We start from the raw sequence: 21,525 nt of genomic DNA on the forward strand, positions 1-21,525 counted from the left end.
GGTCTAGGCAAACTAAAGTGAGAGTAGGGAATCCAAATTTGGGACATACATTCATTTGTACAGACGGACAAGTGAAAAACTGAATATGGTGGGGACATAAAAATGTCATATGCTTCAAGTTTATCACAATAATGGTACTTTTCAGCATTCCCAAGTTTGAATTGATTTGGTTATAGATGACAAACAAAAATTGAGTTGAAACCAATATCATATGAGAACAGACATTAAAGTCTTAATTCCTACCTTGGTGTAATCTTTTAATTTTCTATAAAGTTTGTAATTATGAAAATTTAAATTACCTCTTGTTCTTCAAAAATTGGCTGGTATTTTTCTAATGACAGTTTCGATAGAATTCCAGACAACTCTACAATATAAATTCAATGAAACACATGAAAACTAAACATAATATATATAACTATGCATACAGTGTAGACACCTGTCTATTGTTTTATGTTATACTCTGTCATTTTTGTTACCTTGTTGCCTTCTCACTAACATATACATTTTCTTCTTTTCTATTAAGAAAGCAAATTACTCCTTTTTCAGGCAAAAACAAGAACTTAAAAAAAGAAAAAAACTGAGAAAAAAAATAAGAATTTAGAAAAAGTTGGAATAATGCATTATATTGAATAAAGTTCTAATTTCTTCTTAGTAGCACTTTTTTTTAAATATATTTTCGACTATATTCCATGCTTTTGCAAAGAGCCTTGAAGGCAGAGTGGTCTAAGCAGTCATACCACTATATCAGTATCCTATCAATAATGAAGTTGTGAGTTGAGTCTTGGGCATGGCAGGTGCATTAGAATTCAACTACTGTAAAAGCAGAAATTTTCCTGGGGGATTTAATTTCGTTTATTTCATGGATAAGAATTATCCACGAAATTAAAACCCCAACGAAAATTTAACTGTAGATTTCGATTATTTTATGATCTGACAACATCTTATGGACAATTATATAACTGATGAACATAAATGCATACATTAAAATAAAAATAGGTTAATTGATTAGACATCGATATTCAAAGGTTTTCTTTAAGTCAGATGATAATCCTAATCCTTTATTTGTACAGTTATTAGTAATGATCAATGTCTTTCAACAGTCTAATGCATCTCAAGTCGTAATATATTTATTACACAATCATTGTCCTTGGATAAAACACCAAAGGTGCACGTGTGTAAAAGCTAATATTAGCGTGTGCAGGTTACAACACTTGATTAGTGCTCACTGTTTCTATAAAATGCAATTATTCATTTTTCCAAAGATGAAAGTTCAGATAAGTTTAATTGAATATTGTAAATTATAAAGTTACATATATATAATAGTTTCTAATCTTAAAAACCATGAAAATTAATCCCCACGAACTTACTTTTGGATACAAAACCATGAATTTTAACCCCACAAAAATTAATGCTTATACAGTATACTTGATTTTCAGTTATCCTACTTAAGGTTGGTGATTCTCTCTAGTCTTGCCACTCCTGCATCTACCCCTTATAGAATCTGGTTGCCACAAAATAGCAACAAAGCATGAACATGGCTTTAAACACCAACAATTAATCATTAAAAAAAATAATAAATTCTGATATCATAGGCAATCCACATAGGATTACTGACAATCGTCAGAATGTTTAGGTCTACGCCTGTAGGTTTTGAAATACATACCAGCTTGTGAATCATGTTCTTCTAATGAACCTAATAATGGATGGTGGTCATCTGGATACTGTAAATAAATAAAATATATTGTTTGTGTCTATGGGTCAATAAAATTGTAAAAATGCATCTATCAAGTACTAATCATTGACATTTTCTTCTATTTTAAAGTTAATGACGTACATTTCAACATGTTGTTATTAGAAATTGCTTGCAGGTTTGAGTGCTCTTATTGTTAAATATCAAATATCATTTCATATCGGTTAAGAATAGGCTTATCTTATTGGATATAAAGAGGTCACATGACATTCTTCATTCTTCAGTAATAAGTTCCATCGGTCATTAACAGAACAAAGCGGACCGGAAAACCAGTCATTAACAGACTTTCACATGTTAATGACCGGTTGGGTGTGGTTTGTCTGTTTGAGTGACGTTCCATAATAAAACGCAACGTGATTCAGACGTGTTTGCAGTTTACAGTGTAGACAACTCTAATGACCGTTTTGCTACTGATGAAATTATAGTTAACTTTATTTTGTATTTCAAATATTGAGGTGACTTATACAGATATCTAAAACTATGACCGGTCTTCACTCTTTCCTAAAGAAATCGTTCATTATCTCAAGGTTACGAACAATATCAATTAATAATTAGGGATGTTGTTGGTTTTTGTTGTTTTATGTTCATGTATAAAATAGTGACAATTGCGTTTACATAATCTGAAAAATTTCCATTAAATGCTATTACTATTTAATTTTCAGATATTTATTTTTTTCTTACCAACTGTTGTAACTGAATTTTATTGGGTATATTTCATCAGAATTTGGAATGAAACAATACAACCCTTTCTTTCTAGTCAGTGCAGTCCACCTTTTGCCAAGTAAGTAAAATGAGGGACTGGAGCTGTGTTGGCAAGGATTATTCCCTGGTACTGCACAGAAGCTGGATTGGTTATATTTGACAGTTCAACTTACAATGTAAACGTACATTATACTGAGTAGCATTGTGCATGTTGTGTATGAGTTTCATAAAATTTGATTGAAGAAAATTTAAGTTAAATTAAAGAAATAAAAATGGGACAGACAGAAACCGGTCAAGGGTATATGTCAACCCCCCTTTTAATGCATTGTTTGTTTTAATAAAAATAATAAAAAATTCTGAATTGACTTTACTGTAAAATAAAAAATGTTGGCGTTATTCTTTCTGTAGTAGTGGTAGAATTCTTACCTTTCCTGGTGTGGGTGACGGTGAGGGTGTCAGTGTTGATGTTGTACTCTCTTTAGAGGATGTACTACGACCGTGTGATCTTATTGGCGTGACAGAAGAACTACCACTTGTTGAACTGTTTGGGGATGTAGTATTAGACGTGAACACAGCAGATATAGGTGGTTTCCTGAAATGATCAAAAAGTCAATTTAAAATTAAGACAATGTGGTATGATTGCCAATGATACAACTCTCCACAAGAGACCAAATGAAACAGAAATTAACAACTATAGGACACTATACTGCCCTTAACAATGAGCAAAGCACATATTGTATATTTAGCTTTAAAAGGCCCCGAAATGACAAATGCAAAACAATTCATACAAGAATACTAACAGATGATTTATGTACATGAATGAAATACAAATAAATTAATCAGATGTTCTTTTTCATCAATTTTTTTTTTAGATCATTGGGTTGTTTTAAATGACTTTGCAGGCAAAAATAAAATAAGTACTTCAGTTGATGGGTATCAACAACAACAATGTCAAACTGAGGGGGCAATACAACCTGTTTTGGCCTTTTTCAAGGTGTTATTAACTGTTATCTGAGATAAATTCAAATTGTTAACTGTTTTCAACCCACTGTTAACCGCTATCAGCATTTTTGTATTTTTTGTTAACTTTTTTTGCCAAAATTGAGGTGTTGTTAACATGTTAAGGGACCCCTTATTGCCCCTTTGATATTGCAATTTACTGCATAAATCAAGGAATTCCTGGAAATCAATATCTCCTTATTAATTGTAATGATTATTTAGTATAACTACTCCTCATACCTTGGCATCAGGTTTTGTCTGGTCGGTGTGTATGGTTGTACAAATATTGGTGTTGGTCTGTTTGGAGTGCTGGAAGACTCAGATGAAAACAAACCATTATGATAGTCAGCTGCAAAACAAAGACAATATATAAACACAGAAAAATATAAATACATGTACACATAGACAACAGAAACATAAATTTAACTTTCACATAAAAAAATGTAGTTGGGAAATAGGTGAAATTAAACTTTAGAATTTCTACTTCAAGTTTGTATGTCTCATATGATACCTACCGTAGATACTCGCCTATTAGTCGATCGGACTATAAGTTGACTGCCCTTTTCAGCTCCAAATTCTGAGGATTTATTCTTGACCCTCGTATAAGTCGGACAAAATTTTGACATTTTTTGTGCAGCTGACAGTTACTGAACGCCGGTAAAACCAATGTAAATCCGGGAATTATATTCATTTTCTGCATGAAAGTTTGTTTGGTTTGAATTTAGTTGAAGTTGATTAAGATAATGTATCTGGCTGTTAATAATAAAGATGTATTTATTCCTGTTGTTTTGTTCACTGTTTGATTACAAATTAGCCATGTGTTGTTTACGTAATGCATCAATGATTTTGTAGGGTATGACTAACAACCTATTGTTTGAGAAAAGCGAACATAAACCAATATGAAACTGAATTTTTTTTTAAGGTCAATCAATATTTTTCGCAGCACACATAACACAGTGTAAAAAAGCATGTAGACTTCATAATTCTTTTTATATTGTGATGATTAAAGGATTAAAAAAATTAAGTGAAGCTAATCAACTTTATATAAAAATATCTCCCAACTCATTAGTGTCATCTGTTTACCTATCACTGATATTTTCACACCTTTAGTGAATACAACTCTTTGTCTCTTAATTAGGGGTTATCAATGGATTATATTGGCTTGCCAATCAATTTGTAATCTTTGTGTTTACCTGAGACATTTTAATGAATAATATTTTGATCTTGGGAATGACTATCAAAATTATTTTTGATTATTGTAGGATTTATAAGTATTGAATTTATATCATGATATCACAATAATGACACAATAACTCCGCTGAATACATCCTTTTACATAGTTGGTACATTGTAATCTTGTATACACTTTTGGTTCTTGGCTCTTTCTTTTGGGTTCATGCACAAACCATTTGACCATGAAAATCAATACACAAACCGGAAATAGTCGGCAATTCAACACAAATTGACAGAAAAAGGTCAACAGAGAACAAATAAAACCCAAAGACAGTATTGTAGTCATTTACTTTCGACAAAAACTTTTAATTTAGGGATTTATGTAGTTTGGCAATCACAGACGTAGTTATGACCAGGAAATTCACTCCTGACCACTTTTCTCGAGCTTGGATTTTTCCTCTGGTCGCTGGATCTCGCTTATAAGTCGGTACCCCTCTCTGGATTCTGAATTTTACTCCCAAACTTCCGACTTATAAGCGAGTATCTACGGTACATGTATTTATGATGAAGATGCTTTCTGCCAAGGACAAACAAAATTTTCGTTTTAATTTTGTTTATTGCTATTGTACCTATCACATCCTTGATGATTACATTGACAATGGCACATGTGTCCGTAGATTCTAGCGATGTTTATATTGTACAACATGTTATTTCTTAATAAAAAGTAAATCACCTGAACTACTTGTGGTACCATTGGTTAGCCTTGACGAAGACCTGGCATGGATCATTGGACTAGCACTCATATGTGTGTGAGACCTGCCTCCTAGCAGTGATGTCTGAAATATCAAATTAGTCAGATTTTAAAGCTTATACTGGTATGACATGGTTATTGAGTAAATAACTATCATTTGACAAATACACCAACTGTCATACAGAGATGCAACTAATCGTCGGACCCGTCGGACCTGAGGGGCAGAATTTATGCAGGTCCGGCAAAACTTGTAGCTGTGCAGGACCTGATGGCCGGCAATATTTAAGTCCGCTTGGGTCCGCCAAAACTGAAATCCCCGTCGGCCCCGGCAGAGTATTTTGTTTATAAAATTGCGATCATCTTTAATAAAAGTAAATGTCCTGTTCCCCCGCATTTTCTAACTCCGGGAACCAGTATTTCCGCTCAGTAATAGTCTTTCGTACCTTGTCCATCTCGCCCCGAACAATTCTCCGTATTTCCGTCATATTTTTTGTTTTAGAAATTCGCTCTCTAGGAAGGAGGTCTATTAAGCATAGTTGATAAGTTCAGGAAATATGTCATGGCCGATAAAATTTGTAAGTGGGTCGAAACCCGGTAAAAGACCAAACCAGTCACCTATTCGAGTTGATAAAGCTGTAAAGACGAATGAATCTGGGAGTGATAATGATTCTGACTATGAGTCAGATTTTGAATTTGAACAGAATGAAACTACCAATGACTATCTTGTTTCCAAGTACTCTTGTGAAGAATAACTTTTAATCAGATCAATATTATGTAATGTATTATTCAATAAACTACAATTGTTATGAATCACAGGTTATTTTAAAATAATAATAATATCAACAAAATCAAAATTAACGTTTGTTCAATAGCATAATTTTATTTGATTTTTTAGTGAAAATATGGGTCTGGCAGAAATTTGATGGGTCTGGCAAAACTTGGTACACTGTAGGCCCCATTGTCTGACAGGAAAAAAACTGTTTGCATCTCTGGTCATAAAATAATAAATAATAGTAAATTTTAATATTCTACTTAGTATAAAAACCTTTTTGCATCACATATATTAATTACATTGTTTTGTACATAAAGTTTACCTATTATGTAAAAAAAAATCTTTACATTTTGGATTGACCATTTTTGGCTAAGGGATAATGTTGACAAATGGATTTTTGAGCTTTAAATATTACTGTATGGCTACCAATAAACCTAAACCATATCATGAGGCCATGTTTTATATTTGAAACTCAATTCACATCTGATTTTGTTACTTACCACTGAACTAGATGAACCAGGCCCTCTAGCACTGACTGGTTTCCTGGTGGAACCCACTGTATCTAGAGCAAAGCTTGGTGGCGGTAGAAATGGAGGTATGACTGGTTTCAAGGTGTCATTGGACATGTTAGAGCTAGGAGGATTTATATCCTAAATAGAAATAAATAAAACATTTAACAATAACTAATTCAGACAAAGTATGAAATAACAAATTTATTGAAGGTAATTATGATATTCATGTATCAATGAGGGGGAGGGGGAGGGGGCGGTACCCTTTTTGGAAGTCGGGATTGGGTGTTCTTAAGCTAAGGATTTCCTGACTGCCCTTTCATGATATGGGGTTTCTTTTTTTTTCAGATTTCAGGATTTGTTTTTTTTAAATTCAGGAACCTCAGGATTTCATCTTTTTAAGCGGGGGATTTCGGTAACAGGACCCATTAAACCCACTATCAATTAAATAAGGACAGATTCTTGGGTACATGGTAAGTTTAAATTGGATAAACTGCTTTTTTTTTATGAAAAGTATGCATCTTTGTGATATTATCCTTCAGCCGTGATCTTCAAAGAACAGATGTAGCAAGCCCAACATTTAGCACATAATTCACCATAAAAAGCGCTAAGAACAATCTTGAACGTGTAGTGAGAATTTTTGCTCCAAGTTAAAGGCCTCTCTATGACTTTAAAAAGAGGGACAGTCTTTTGCTTTTGTTATAAACAATCTTTTGCTTTTGGTATTTTTTGATGAGGGGATGTAGAGATTTTGTGTCTTGCATCTATAAACAATATCATCCCTTTTCCAGTGTATTAAAACTTCTTTTGAAATTTGGAATACAATCTGTACTGATAGTCTAAATCTTCGTACTCAAAAGATTAAAAACATGCTGAACAATTTTTATAGAACAGATTTTACACACAGTAATATCCCCCTACCAAATTTATTTAAACTATATTAGATTTATTTACCAGAGTATACACAGTAGCACTTTGTTTATTTTCCAGTGCCATCCCTGTGTATGTGTTTCCATAGTTATTTACTGATGGAATGGATGGGGAGGACTGACTATGTTCCATGAAGTTGTTCATCTTTTTCACAGGCTGCAAAGTAATTAATATTATTCAAATTTCTTAATAGAAATATAGTATGGCTAAGCCTGACAACATGGCATATGGATTGTACTCATGATACTTATTCTTCATGTTATTTTAGAGACAGCTTGCAATTAAAATTATCAATATTTTCAAATTTCCCAGAAATCTTATATCTAATTTAGTTCTTGCAATAAATAAAACACTTTAAAACAAAAATAAATCAAGCAATTTGCTTGCCCTACAAGATGATATTTTGTTGATATGATTATTTTATGTTCAAGAACAATCTGAATAATTTTTCCAATCTGACCAATATTGATTTCTATAATCCACTTTTTGTCTCCAATTGTCAAGTTTTAATCTTTTTGAATTTTTACTCAGCTGTTGTGTGTTACAAAAGAAAGCTTACATGAACTTCACAAAAAGTCTGTAAAAATATAACACATACCACTTTAGGACTATTTGTACTTTTTAATGTGAGATCCTGGACGGATGTTGATTTCTCTGATGACATAGACACAACACGATTAGACAAATTTAACGTTCTACCAATCTTAATGTTCCGAAATCTGTTGGAAAGTCTGTTTAACCAGCCCTGCACAAAGAACATTTAAAAGCTTGTATACATCAATAGTCATCAACTAATCAAAGGTCACATACACAATTATACTATTAGTTCAGACATTATTGTAAGTTATTCATGGAAATAATATAACTAGGTCAGTTATAAGGCTGAGACTTAAAAGCTTTAATCAAAGAAGCAGGCAATTTTTTTTTAATGTGTGTAATAATCATGATAATATAACATTTAACCAAACAAATGTTGCTTTTGAAGATAATTGAGATGAGTGTGTTCATCATACACAGATGCCCTTGCTTGTACACATGCAAAAGTCAATGTAATAACTTAATCTAATATCATTTTTTTTTTATGAAACTTAATGCCAATTGTTTTGTATGTTGTCAATAGAAATTGCTCTTGGCTAAGAATGCTCTCATTATTCAGTCACAAACAGTAATTGGGTAACTCCAGATGGGTGAAAGTGATGTCAAATTCAAGCTTGATCTGTGTTTTGGAATTTTAGTCCTCAATGTTCTTTGTCTTGTACTTGTTTGGCTTCATGATTATTTTGATAAGAGCATCACTGATGAGTCTTATGAAGACGAAATGCACGTCTGGCGTACAAAATTATAATCCTGGTACCTTTGATAATTTTTTGGTTATAAGCATGGTGTATACATATGTTACAACTGATACCATCTGGTTGTTGCAAACTTAAATTAGAGAATAGAAACTAGACTGGACTTATGAACAGGCAAGGGTAACACTTACATGTATGTCCCTTTACTTAACAGTGGGGGCATAAAAATAATATAGTCAAAGGCACACATTTTTTTTGCAACCAAATAGAATCTATTCAAACTTACCTTAAGTCCACTCTTTGGTGGTTCTTCCATGCTGTGAATTAAATATATAAAGAGATGTTAATCAAGCACTTTATTTCTTTTCAAAATTTACATTATCAATTGCTTGTTTACGGCTAGGCAACCTTGCTAAACCACTAACTTCCCATTGGCTAATTATGTTGCTTATTTCATGAAAAAATAATATAACCTATGTTATGTTGCTTATTTCATGAGAAAATAATATAACCTATATTTTTCGGAATGAGTGTAAAACAAGCTATACTTTGATGTAAGTGATATTTATCATCCCAAAATTTTTTATTAAAAGTTAATTTGAGGATGGTGCAAAGACTAAAAATTTTCAATTGTTCTATGCATAATTGTTTTTTGAATATTTGTGTGTGTGTGTGTGTGTCTACTATTATGATGATTATCAGTTGAAACCATTTTATTGGTAATTAGTGACAACTCATGTACCTTGGTAGCAATCTGGTGAAATTGCAGAATAAAAACAAGATACTGTGGATTCATTTATTTTCATTGGTACCAATTTTCGTGGATTATGGAAAAGTTGCAAGTTCGTGGATACTTAATTTCGTGGTTTTGCCGAAGTCTACACACAAGCCTATAGAAAATTTGTTATTCGTTGAACATTTAATTTCGTGGTTCACCAGTACCCACGAAAGCCACGAAAATTGGTATCCAACGAATTATAATGAATCTACAGTACATTGAATATAAGAACTAATTTCAATCCCTTACATGTCCTAAGAGACATGAGAAAAGAGTCACACATTTTTTACTATTATCTAAGCTCATACACCTAATTCTATGTTTACATTACCTTACCTGATATCAGTGAGTGACGAGGCGACACCATTTTGTTTTGCAGTGACTTTCTTGCCTCCTTTCTCTGGACTTCCAGGAACAGCTATAGTTTTACTGGCTAACTTTCTGACTAGTTCTGTGTCTACATCATCTATTAATTAAACATAAATAGATTGTTATTCCTGCCTTTACACAAATCAATTAAAATCAGAAATGTTTGTGTATATTAAATATAGCAATCTTTGAGGAATGGACAAACTCAGGAAATTTGCGTACAAATAATGTTTTTTTTTTTAAATGCAACTTTTTATGAGTGTTTTGTAAAGAATTTACAGTACTTTTGCATTTGATTTCATAGACACTAACTTGTTTCTGCTGGTAACATTATATATTGATGCTTGACAATGTTATGTAATATGCTGCTGGATGTTTAAGAACATTTTATCTAATTTCAACTGCATTTATATACAAATTGAATTGCAAAAGACTAAGAATTGAATTAATCAAAGTGCTTATTAGCACTGAGGGTCAAGAATGGGTTAATTTATCAGGGAGAAATTAAATTAATATCGCATTGTCAATAAAGAATTCGTATTGGTTCATTCAACTAGAAATCTGGAAAATGGGAGATAACTCCAATTTTTAAAGATGACTTTTAAACAATAACAGCATTAATATTTTTAGAACAGGTATAAGATTCCTGCACTTTGCAAAAGTTATGTAATTTTCTTCACATATGTAACATTGTTTTGTGACTTGAATATATGAGCATATATTTACATTAATAAATTTCTGTAAATGTCCATAGATAGGATGTATAGAATGTTATGATCAATGCACTATATTTTGTGTATTAAGTGAAACAAATGTCTCAATGTCTTTTGCATCAGCCTTTATATGTAAGGCTTGGTCTACACTGATGTTGTGCATACCTATTAAGGATGCCATATCAAAAGCTGTACAACCATTGTTAGCCTGTATCCGCACATCAGCTCCCTTGTCCAGTAAAAACATTGCTATGGATTTCTTCCTATAAATGGAAACACAGTATAATTATATTTTCTTTCTTTAGCTGAAATTTTAAAATGATTTTGAAGTTACCTGAAACTCATATTTAGATTGAAAGATCATTTGTTGTCAAATATAAACCATTTCAGCACATTATGGATACTAGACCACCGTCCGTGACTGAATTAAAGCATCTATTTCTTTATAAGACTTGCTTTAATCAGGATTTTAAGTATTGGTATTGTCACATGATAAAGTCATGTTGATTATAAGAAGCATGGTTTTCTCTGCTTTAAAAAATCTTTGTTTGAACCCCTCAACATGGAGTTTATTAAAAGTTGAATTAACCCATGTTTCTGGCCAGTACTAACCCATGATAAGTGGCCTGCATTAACGCTGTCCAACCACTAATTGTATCTTGTTTGTTTATATCACATCCACGTTCCACCAGTAACTGAGCTATCTCTAACTGTCCTGTCATGGCAGCAAACATGACTGATGTAGCACCGTCGTGAGGAGAACAAGCATCTAACTGACTAGGATCGAGATCAAGAATAGATCTCACTTTTCTTAAATCACCTGAAAAATAATTTTCTTTCAAATTAATTACAATTAGTAATGATAAAATGATGGCCAGTGTAGATTAATAGATAAACTTATATTCACCAACTGAAATGCAGGATTTCAATAGTAACAGCAAAAATATTTAAATGTTTCATTCAAAGAATAATTAATATGAAAATGCTTTGAACAATATAAACTTTTCTTTTAATCAATGTTAATCATGCATGTTATGTAAGGCTGTTGATAATACTTTTTTTCTTTTTGAAATAATGAGTTCCAACTTCCAGCTGATTCTCTTGTGTTCATATAATACTGTGTCAGAAACACAAATAGTTCCGATCAAATCATTCTAATTCTGAAGATGGACTTCCCTGAATGGAATGATCTTTTAATCATAACAGTGATAACACTGGATAAGTAAAATAATAAGAATAATATATAGAGTACATCTATAAATACAAACATGGTTACACCTAAATCTATGTACTATCATTCCAATATCACATAATCCTTAATTTATAATCTTATACATGTATGTTAAGGCTTTGATTATTGTTGAAGGACTGGTGGATAGCTGTCGCATTGGCATCATACCCCATATCTCTAATTTATAATCTTATACATGTATGTTACAGGCTTTAAGTATTTGTACCTTTTTTGGTTGCATCTATTATGTCTGGTTTCTTCTCATCAGATTCTGAAATACAAAACATATATCCATGAATTGATCATGATGTATTGTTATCTGTTGAAAATCAAAAGTGCCCAAGATGACATCAACACATAGAAATGGTTAGCTCAACCTTCTTATAATAACTATAGTGACTAATCGTATACTATGAATTCAGTATCATTTGTTGAATAACTTCTTTGGTAGATTTCTTCGATACAGTTCTTCCCTACAAATTTTTAAAGAAATACATATTTTATTTAGTGTTATTTGTTATGTATATGTCTTAAATGCAGAAAAACATTGAAATCAGAAGTACATGAAACATTTGTGTGAAAGGAAATTCCTTTTCCCTACAAAAATTAGTATATCTTCTTTTTAATCAAAGTAATCAGACATACATCATGTACATAACCAATTGTTGTGAAGGAGAGTTTTCAACAGAACCTGGCCAGGAAAGAGTTCATAAATAAATATAATTCCAAGTTGTCACAAATCGGGATGCTGGAATACATGGATGTTAGCCAAGTTATACTACTGGTATTTTATCTTCTTGGTCTTTAAATGACTATTTCGATTGGACAGGTAGGAAGTGAATATAATTCTGTAGAAATTTGTATATTTATTGATAACAGCAGAAAAGAAATAATGTTTTTTCCTTCAAAATAACACCCATGTTCAACGTACAATCATCCTGATCATAACACCATTGTTTGTTTAGATCTAGTCAGGGTATATTGAGTGGAATGAACTGTTCAGTGTTTGAATTAACTTAACAAACTGTCAATACCTTCTGACCACAAAAATGATAGGGAGTGACAACTGATTTTTCTTCTGTCAACAAATCATAGCAAACATCTACTTGCTTTCAAACACCTAGTTTAAATTGTCTTTAAAACAAATAATTCTATCATAATGGTCATCATGGTCATCTGTAACATATCTAAAGAGCCATGTAATAATAAACAAGGCAAATACTGGTACAGAAAAGTTCTTTTTGTTATATCATAGGAATACAATATTACTACAATACAGTGTACATAGTCATGATAGTAATAATACAACTATTCAATTTCTTTTTCCCTCATATTAGCAAACTACAAAAGCTTTGAAACCCTGATAAAAGCCTTCATCTTCTATATGCATGCCCTTAAGTCATGTTACAATGTATGTACATGTAACAGACAACTCCAAAAACAACTTTCTGATTTAATTTTTATATTACACCAATGCACCATTTATATTTTCAGTTATTTATTTTAGAAATAAATGTGACAACTTCAAACTTCTTTCAAAATAATTTCCTATGATTCAGAGATTGTGAGTTGATAATTTTTTATTATCCTAATATTTCTTCACAGTAAATTTAACCTGGGTGTATTTATAAACTAGTCTCATTTGAACTGTTTGACTTATAAAATATTAATTAGAAAATAATGGTGTTCAAATTTTTACACTAAACCGAAACAGCGAACAATGGATGTATATGTTCCCTACCAAGAATGATTAAATTGTGTTCAGACTGAAATCAAAACTAATTTAGTTTAAATAAAGCCGTCATCAAAAAACTGAGTGTACTGTACACAGTATATAATATATATAGATAATAAAGTGTATTGAATTTTGATCTTTATCAATATGTAGCATTGTCTGTTTAAATCCATTACAAAATGTGATTTGTGTCAACAGTGAGGTCAAAATGTTTACCCATTTAAATCTTATTAACACGTAATCCAAGTCTCTTGGTTTTGACGTTGGTTTTTTTTTCAAGTCTAAATTAACTTTTTCAGTCTATCTCAAAAGATATAAAATTTTCCAAACTTTGGACTATTTGTGAATGGTCTAACAACAACTAAATTGTTACCATGGATACCACATAAATATATTTTTAACATCAAATTGAACAATTGATACAATAATAAATCATATAAAGCAATTGGATATAAAAATACATGTACATGAACATATAAGATCATATAAGTAAGTACCCATTGGGAATCACCCTACATTTATCATGTTTATACAATGTATATATCATTTAATTCATTTCCAATTAAAATTAAGAAATTCTAAATATATCTTGTAAAAGGATTTTTTTTAAGCATTGAGATTTGGCCTTTATTTTTGCAAGAATTCTGGACTTTCACTTAACTAGATTCAGGAATTTTTTATTAAATATTGAATTGGTATAAAGGAAAGAATGTTATATTTTTGGGGGAATAGGGTTGACCTAAAGAGGGTTTGGGATATCGACCAATCATAATTAAACTACTCAATAAGAGCAAAAAAGTAGAACTAGTTATACCATCATAATAAACCTGACATTTTCTAACATAATTAAATTCAAATTTTGAATGAGTTCAATGAAATGGTATAAGGTAATTTGATTGACAATAAAAAGTATTCTAATGTGACGAATTCAGACTACAATATATTTACATACTGTAAATTCAGAAATTAATGCAAGGCCTTAATTTTTGGGAAAAATGCAACACAGTTGTAAAGGCTATAATTTAAACTCGCAATTTGAAATATTTTGTATGAATTAAACAGGATTTTTCTCAAAATCGTAAAAATTAAAAACCGCATTTAAGTCAAAAATGACAAAATCGCAATAATAAATGCAAGCAATAATTTCCGAATTTACAGTAAACAAATATATTTGACACATACATAACCATGATAACTGACATATATATATGTGTGTACATGATTTTTTTGTTTTTTGAAGTGGTCTGTTTGTTTTCAATTCATAATTTTGAATTGTGTAGTAAGGAAAATTTTAAATAAATATTTTAATTCTTTTATATTTTTTGGATAATAGTACTACATGTATTGTATTGTCAAATTAATACATGTATAATGACATGATTTATATTTATATAATGGGTTAAGAGTTCATAGTCTAGTACGTAGAGTTCAGAACATGTGTTTCTTAGATGTTTTTTTTCAATTTATTATTTTTTTTAAAGCATACAATCACCAAATGCATGGCAGTCTAATTTTTCACTCTTTCCAAAAACTTTCCAGAAGATCACATTTCATCAATGCATAATCATAATTGATTTATGACAGGTTCAATTTCATTTCAGTTCAACAATGCCAACAAAAAGGTTCAGATTTTTGTAAGATATACATAAAATCTGACATATTTACACCTTAAACTTATGCCTATGAAATGTCAACGCACATATTTTGGCTAACAGACTACGTTAAATTACCAGATCTTGATCGTTGATATGAACTGCATTGATTGGCTGTGAACCATGCTTAACTGATTATTTACGTTGAGTAGATATATAGAATCACAACTCCACAAATAAGGAACTGAACAATATAAAATGTTTGCACTATTATTGCAGTGCATTGAATATAAACAATTATGTCACATTTTTATGAAAAATTTACCAGGTGTGTACATACAATGTAGTCGTCATCTAAAAACTTTATTGTCTATAAGATATATTTTATTTTATTCATTTAAAAACCCTATACTGGAATTATTGCTTCCTAATTATCAAAGACAATCTACTATTTTTCTATGTCTCATTGTTTAAATATAAAAAAAGAAGATTTGGTTCAATGTATGATTGCTAATGAGACAACTCTCCCCAAGAGACCAAATGACACAGAAATATAACAACTACAGGTCATTGTACAACCTTCAACAATGAGCAAAGCTCATACCACATACATGACATAGTCAGCTATAAAAGGCCCCGAAATGACAATGAATTGCATTTAAGTCCAAAAATTTGAAGAGAATAAACCAAATGATTGAATAAGACTCAAAAACAGCTAAAGTTTTCATGTTTAAACTGAAAACTGAAACAAAAATGAATTTGTAATATATCTATTCTTAAGAATCTCACGAGTCAAGGTAATATTCTTGCCAAGTTTGGTTCAATTTGTAATGGTTGCTTCAAAGATCAAAAGAAAGTGAAAAGTTCACTATTAGAGAATTAGAGACTAGAGTAGACAAGACTTTATGGTCAGGTATTATTACCTACAGTTTTTTATACATTAATAAACTGACTCTTTTCTTCAACTGCGCATGCTGGTCCAATGAACTTTAATTTTAAAGGGTAATTTTCAGGAGAATTCAGTAAATTATACTTTTAATCCTGTCTAAACAATTACAAAATCATGTTTGTAGTTTCCTGGTAAAAGTACTTTTACAAATTAAAACAAATATTGACAATACCGATCTAATTGTACAACAGACATTTAAACATGTATGCATGTGGCTACTATTAATCATGTACATCGGGTGTGGATATCGGTGTCCTGTAAACACCAGGGCTAGATGTACTTTTAAATATAAATAGAGGACAGTTATCACATACGTCAGAAACACCATAAATTAATATCTATTCTTTGTTCTTCATTTACAATGTTTGTGTTGATCAAGCCAATTAAAGGGTCGAGACTAAATTTGCAGAGTTGATTTGAAGAGGTTTTCGATAGACATATTTAACAAATAAGTGGACACTAATTCTTTTAGCATACATTGTACATGTACATTTGGTTATTTCCTTTTCTTCGCTTTTACTGATTACAGTTTTTTAAATTCCAAGGAATTAATTATTTGAAAATACCAGGGAGAACACAGCAGTCCCCCCCCCCCTTTTCCCCTTTTCATACAAGAGAATACTAGACTTATACTAAATTCATTAAAATGCTATTGACCAAGTAACAAAACAAACTTGGTTCAACTGATATATATATGAATAATCAATAAAATCACAAATGGACAAATTGTTGAAGTTTCAGTTGTATGTAATATGCAACAAATGCATACATAAATGTATGGGAAAGTTATATCTATATAAAGTAAAATAGTTTATGTATTTTTCATGTACATACATTGTACATGTATTCCTGGCTATATGTTCTAATTATTGTTTCCAGATCTTATAAACTTGTTTTGGTCTCTTGTTATTGACAGTTGTCTCATTGGCAATCATACCACATCTTCTTTTTTTATATTGTGTATAAAATTACACTTAAGTGTATGTATGTCCTTTTTCTAATCATCACGAACTTCATGAACTTAACCAAAAAACCGACCCAGTCATTGCCAGTATTGACCGACTATCCAAAATTACCTGGTAGTATCTTGTTAATCAATACAGTTATTAATTCTTTATACTGGTTACCTTAGGTATATTAAAAAGAAAACACAGGTAAACACTGAAGCTGCAAATATCACAAGATACTATCCCATGGTTTCTATAGATTTACTGTTGTCCCGATCTTATTGTTCAAGTCTATTTAAATGTACCCATTATGTAAAAAGTAATTCAATACTACAAATCAAATTCTTATACGCTAAACTGAGTTTAATGTTTCAAATCTAAATAAGAACTTATGCAGTCTAGAGATTTCTAAAACTTAAAAGCGTGAAATTGAGAAATCGGTTGTATATTGACAGTTAATCGTTAACATCCAGTATGAACATGGTGAATGCACCATTCACTTCACTGGAACAATATATATGTGATGAAACTTATCTTACAAACAAAAAATTATACCTTGTACATGTCATACATTGTACATGTTATAGATATATCACATAAATCTAATAAAATATTAAATAATCATGATAATAATTTCAATACAAATGTCACCACCTTGTGCATGTTGTGTAACTCTGTAACAAACATATGCATGTACTACATATATCTAAATTAGGAATGTGCCCAATCATATGCTCACAATATCTAGCTAGAACAGTGGTATTAAAAGTAGAATACTGTCATGCATGTGTATAGAATTCAATAGACAAAATATTAAAACTATCTTTTTTATCAAATCCATGAAAACAAATTATATAGCAATAAGCATGGACATAAATAAAACTTATTAGAAGTACAAGGTGTACTTGGAGAGACTTAACATTATCTGTCTTTAGCAGTGTATGGTTCAAGCTTTTGTATGTGCATACATGTACATGTATACATTTATAGACAATCATTATACCCTTACCTTTAAAAGTTTTATTTGTTGTTTTCCTGTCAAGGTAACTGGCAACCTCACTTTTCCCCATAGCTGTTGCCATATCTAAAGCAGTTCTATTATTTATAGATGTGAGGTTAGCATCAGCACCACTTTCTATGAGAATCTGAGCAGTTTTAAGGTGTCCATTAACAGCAGCTAGCATTAGTGGTGTTAGCCCTGTTGATGCTGTTTTGTTATTCACATCACATCCACGGTCCAAAAGGAAACGCAATACTGCATCATGTCCATGTTCAACAGCAACTAAAAGAGGTGTGAATTCACACATGCATCCATTCCCTGAGTTATTTAAATCAATGCCAGCCTCCACTAGCTTTCTGACCACCTGTATGTGACCACCTCTGGCTGCAAGTGTAACTGCTGAAATGCCATACCTAGTTTTTACACTGATATCTGCCTGCCTTTGAAGCAGTGTTACTACTACTTCATTGTGGCCATTGCGACAAGCATGCATCAGTGGCGTCCATCCAAAATTATTTGGTTGATCTAATGCTGCCCCTTTCATTAACAGTAGTCTTACAATGTGGTCATGGCCATTAGCTGCAGCAATCTACAAAGTCAATAATCATTAAATGTATTTTAATTAAAAAAAAAAAATATATGGGGAATGCGTCAAAAATGGACATAGATGATGCCTCTGCTTGCATGTTGCATATCATATAAATTTACATGTATAAAGCTTAAGGGACATAACTGGTGAACGGTAAAGTTGACACTACCCCAATTTGTACTTCATTTGGGATTTGTAGTAATAAGTATAATAATTTGTGTATAAATTTAAAGTTCATAACATTTGCATTGGTTGATGCAAACTTAAGTCAGAGAACCAAATAAAAAAAAATAAGCCATTTTCCCGTTTATAAAGGTTCATATATATGTATCATGTGTATAACTCTAAAACGGTTAAAGTGACACCACCAAAATTGACCAAAAAGGATCTGTGGTTTGTTGTAATAAGCTTAAGCATTTTGTATAGGTTTCAAATTATTTGCATGAGGTGTTCCAGCTAGGTTTTCAAAAGGGGAGGGATCCTGGGTGAGTCTTGAAAAGGGCACTTTTGAAAAAATGATTATGATGATTGATATTTCAAAAATGGGCATGTCAAACATTGTCTTCTGTAAACTGCAGGGGTTTCAGCTAGGAGTTTTGAGAGTTAGGTCTCTTTTGCCCCATAAATAAAATAGTAACGAACATTTCACTGCATAATCATGATAATCAATATTATCCCTGTACAACGTTTTAAAATCTGGAATTCATTTTTATCAGCTTGAAATGATTAAAAAAAATGTCTATTTTAAATTTTTCAAGAGAAGATAATGTGTACATGTACTTTTAATTTTTAAATGAAATGATAACAGGAAGTGACAAGAGGATAATAAATACAGAATGAATCAGGATTCTTCTTTGGATTGGTTTGTGTTTAATGTAAATGCAAGGCCTAAAATAAAATATTGTTTGTTTCCCCAATCCCGACGGACCCTGCAAAAACGGTGCTACTCATAAAATTTTATTGTCAAAACTAAGTCGAAAAGTATTTTATTCATTTCAGATTTTCGGGCTTGCAGCATTGTCTGATACTATCATGACTATGATACTAATCAGGCTTTTTGGAAAAAAAAAAAATATTTCCCTACCTACCTACCCACACCTTGCTTGGCTTGGGGAAACAAACAATATATTAATTTAGGCCCAAGACATTACCATGATCATCCTTTTTTTAAATTCAGTTGTTCATCATGCTCATTAACAATTAAACATATAAATTTGTCTATGGTTAATTTGATACTAACTGATTTGGTATTTTACATTTAAGTGTCTATTGAATTTATAAAGATACATTCACACATGCACGGTTCATGAAAAATATATATGATTAAAAAAACACACTTTTGAATCATGATTTATTTTTATCATGTTTATCATGTTTATAGTAACGTTTTGAATAAAGTTTTATCTTTCTAATAGAAACTGTCAATAGATAGGAAGAGATAAATTTGTAAAATATGATGACAAAGGAGTTGGTCCGGTAAGGACTGATTTTGGCATCAAATTTCAGGTTCATGTGATGAAAGATGTTGGCCACTTTTTAAACACTTAAATGTCTATTTGATTTGTTTCAATTAATTAATGTGAAACTAATTTAGTCATTAAAAACGTTCCGATTCAAGCTCAAATATGAAAAATCTACCAAATATCAGTCAGAGATATAACTCTATAGGGTTATTACAGAAAATAACGTGCGTGTGTTATTACAGATACTTCTTCTTAAATTTTCCAAATCTGTAATAACATATGTTTGTTATTTGTAAAATTATTAAATCTATAGTGGACTCTAGGGAACTCTTGAGACTTTGCGCAGAAACTAAATGCATAGCCTTGATAATTAATTTTTAAATTGAATTAATACATTCTTGATTAACCATGGTTAATCAATGAGACAAGGCTATTTAGGAATTAACTTAGCTGTGATAACAAGGCTTAGTTATTAAAGGAATGTAACTTATTATATAAGACACTTGGGAATTACTGAGAAACTTGCGCAGAACCTCATTACATGCTCTGGTCATTATTTCTTACAAAAGTAAAAATAAATTGTAATTAAACATGATTAATGTCTGAGCAAATTCTTTAAAGTGATATAGAGGAGCTGTGATAACACCCTTTAGTTATTACAGGCATATTTTTTCTGTAATAACATATAGGTGTACTATTCAAAATTGGAATACTATAAACTGTCAGATCTTTCAATAGTTAAGTAAACATAAAGACAATAGTAGTATCAATAGAACTTGTTTACATTTTAATTAAACTTTTGATGTATATTGTCCCTTTGAAACATGTAACATACGTATGTTATCAAAGTTCTTTGATTTTTTAGTCCACAACAACAAATGTATGTTATTTTTCCTGTAATAACCCTATAGAGTTATATCCCTGACTGAATATGCTGAAAAAATGTCACTTTTAAGATGTTTTTTGTCAAAAATGAAAGTGGCCGCATCTGTGTTCATCCTCAACCTTTATATATCATGTGTATATGTATTATCATCAAATACAACTTACTTTTAAAAATTTAAGATGAACATGAATGTGGCCACTTTCGTTTTACACGGAAACCGTCTAAAATTTACCCCAAAATGCTAGAATTGTGAAGATTTCAGTAATTTAGCATGACTTAATGGTGCTAGTACTCAATATATGTACATGGTATTGTCAAAAACAGCCCATATTTATGTAGCAGAAGCATTCTACTGTCCAATAAATAACTAAAAGTATACATTTTTACAATTTTGT

The 21,525-nt window shown here is 31.1% G+C and overlaps 1 protein-coding gene across 1 annotated transcript in view; it reads right to left on the reverse strand.

Moving 5' to 3' along the window:
• The window catches only part of LOC134721804 (ankyrin repeat and SAM domain-containing protein 6-like), a 30,544-nt gene that overhangs the window by 6,732 nt on the left and 2,287 nt on the right, over positions 1-21,525 (reverse strand). The window contains exons 2-15 of the mRNA XM_063585035.1: positions 18,202-18,781; positions 12,196-12,240; positions 11,351-11,558; positions 10,904-11,001; positions 9,993-10,122; positions 9,165-9,195; positions 8,185-8,331; positions 7,611-7,742; positions 6,648-6,797; positions 5,358-5,460; positions 3,692-3,800; positions 2,879-3,044; positions 1,664-1,721; positions 300-364 (exon numbers count right to left, since the gene is read on the reverse strand). Coding sequence (XP_063441105.1) covers positions 300-364; positions 1,664-1,721; positions 2,879-3,044; positions 3,692-3,800; positions 5,358-5,460; positions 6,648-6,797; positions 7,611-7,742; positions 8,185-8,331; positions 9,165-9,195; positions 9,993-10,122; positions 10,904-11,001; positions 11,351-11,558; positions 12,196-12,240; positions 18,202-18,781 — 2,022 coding nt within the window. The remainder of the gene's footprint in view (positions 1-299; positions 365-1,663; positions 1,722-2,878; positions 3,045-3,691; positions 3,801-5,357; positions 5,461-6,647; positions 6,798-7,610; positions 7,743-8,184; positions 8,332-9,164; positions 9,196-9,992; positions 10,123-10,903; positions 11,002-11,350; positions 11,559-12,195; positions 12,241-18,201; positions 18,782-21,525) is intronic.

The sequence above is a fragment of the Mytilus trossulus genome, chromosome 6 (genome assembly GCF_036588685.1).
Source record: "Mytilus trossulus isolate FHL-02 chromosome 6, PNRI_Mtr1.1.1.hap1, whole genome shotgun sequence".
In the NCBI taxonomy this organism is placed as follows: Eukaryota; Metazoa; Mollusca; class Bivalvia; order Mytilida; family Mytilidae; genus Mytilus; species Mytilus trossulus.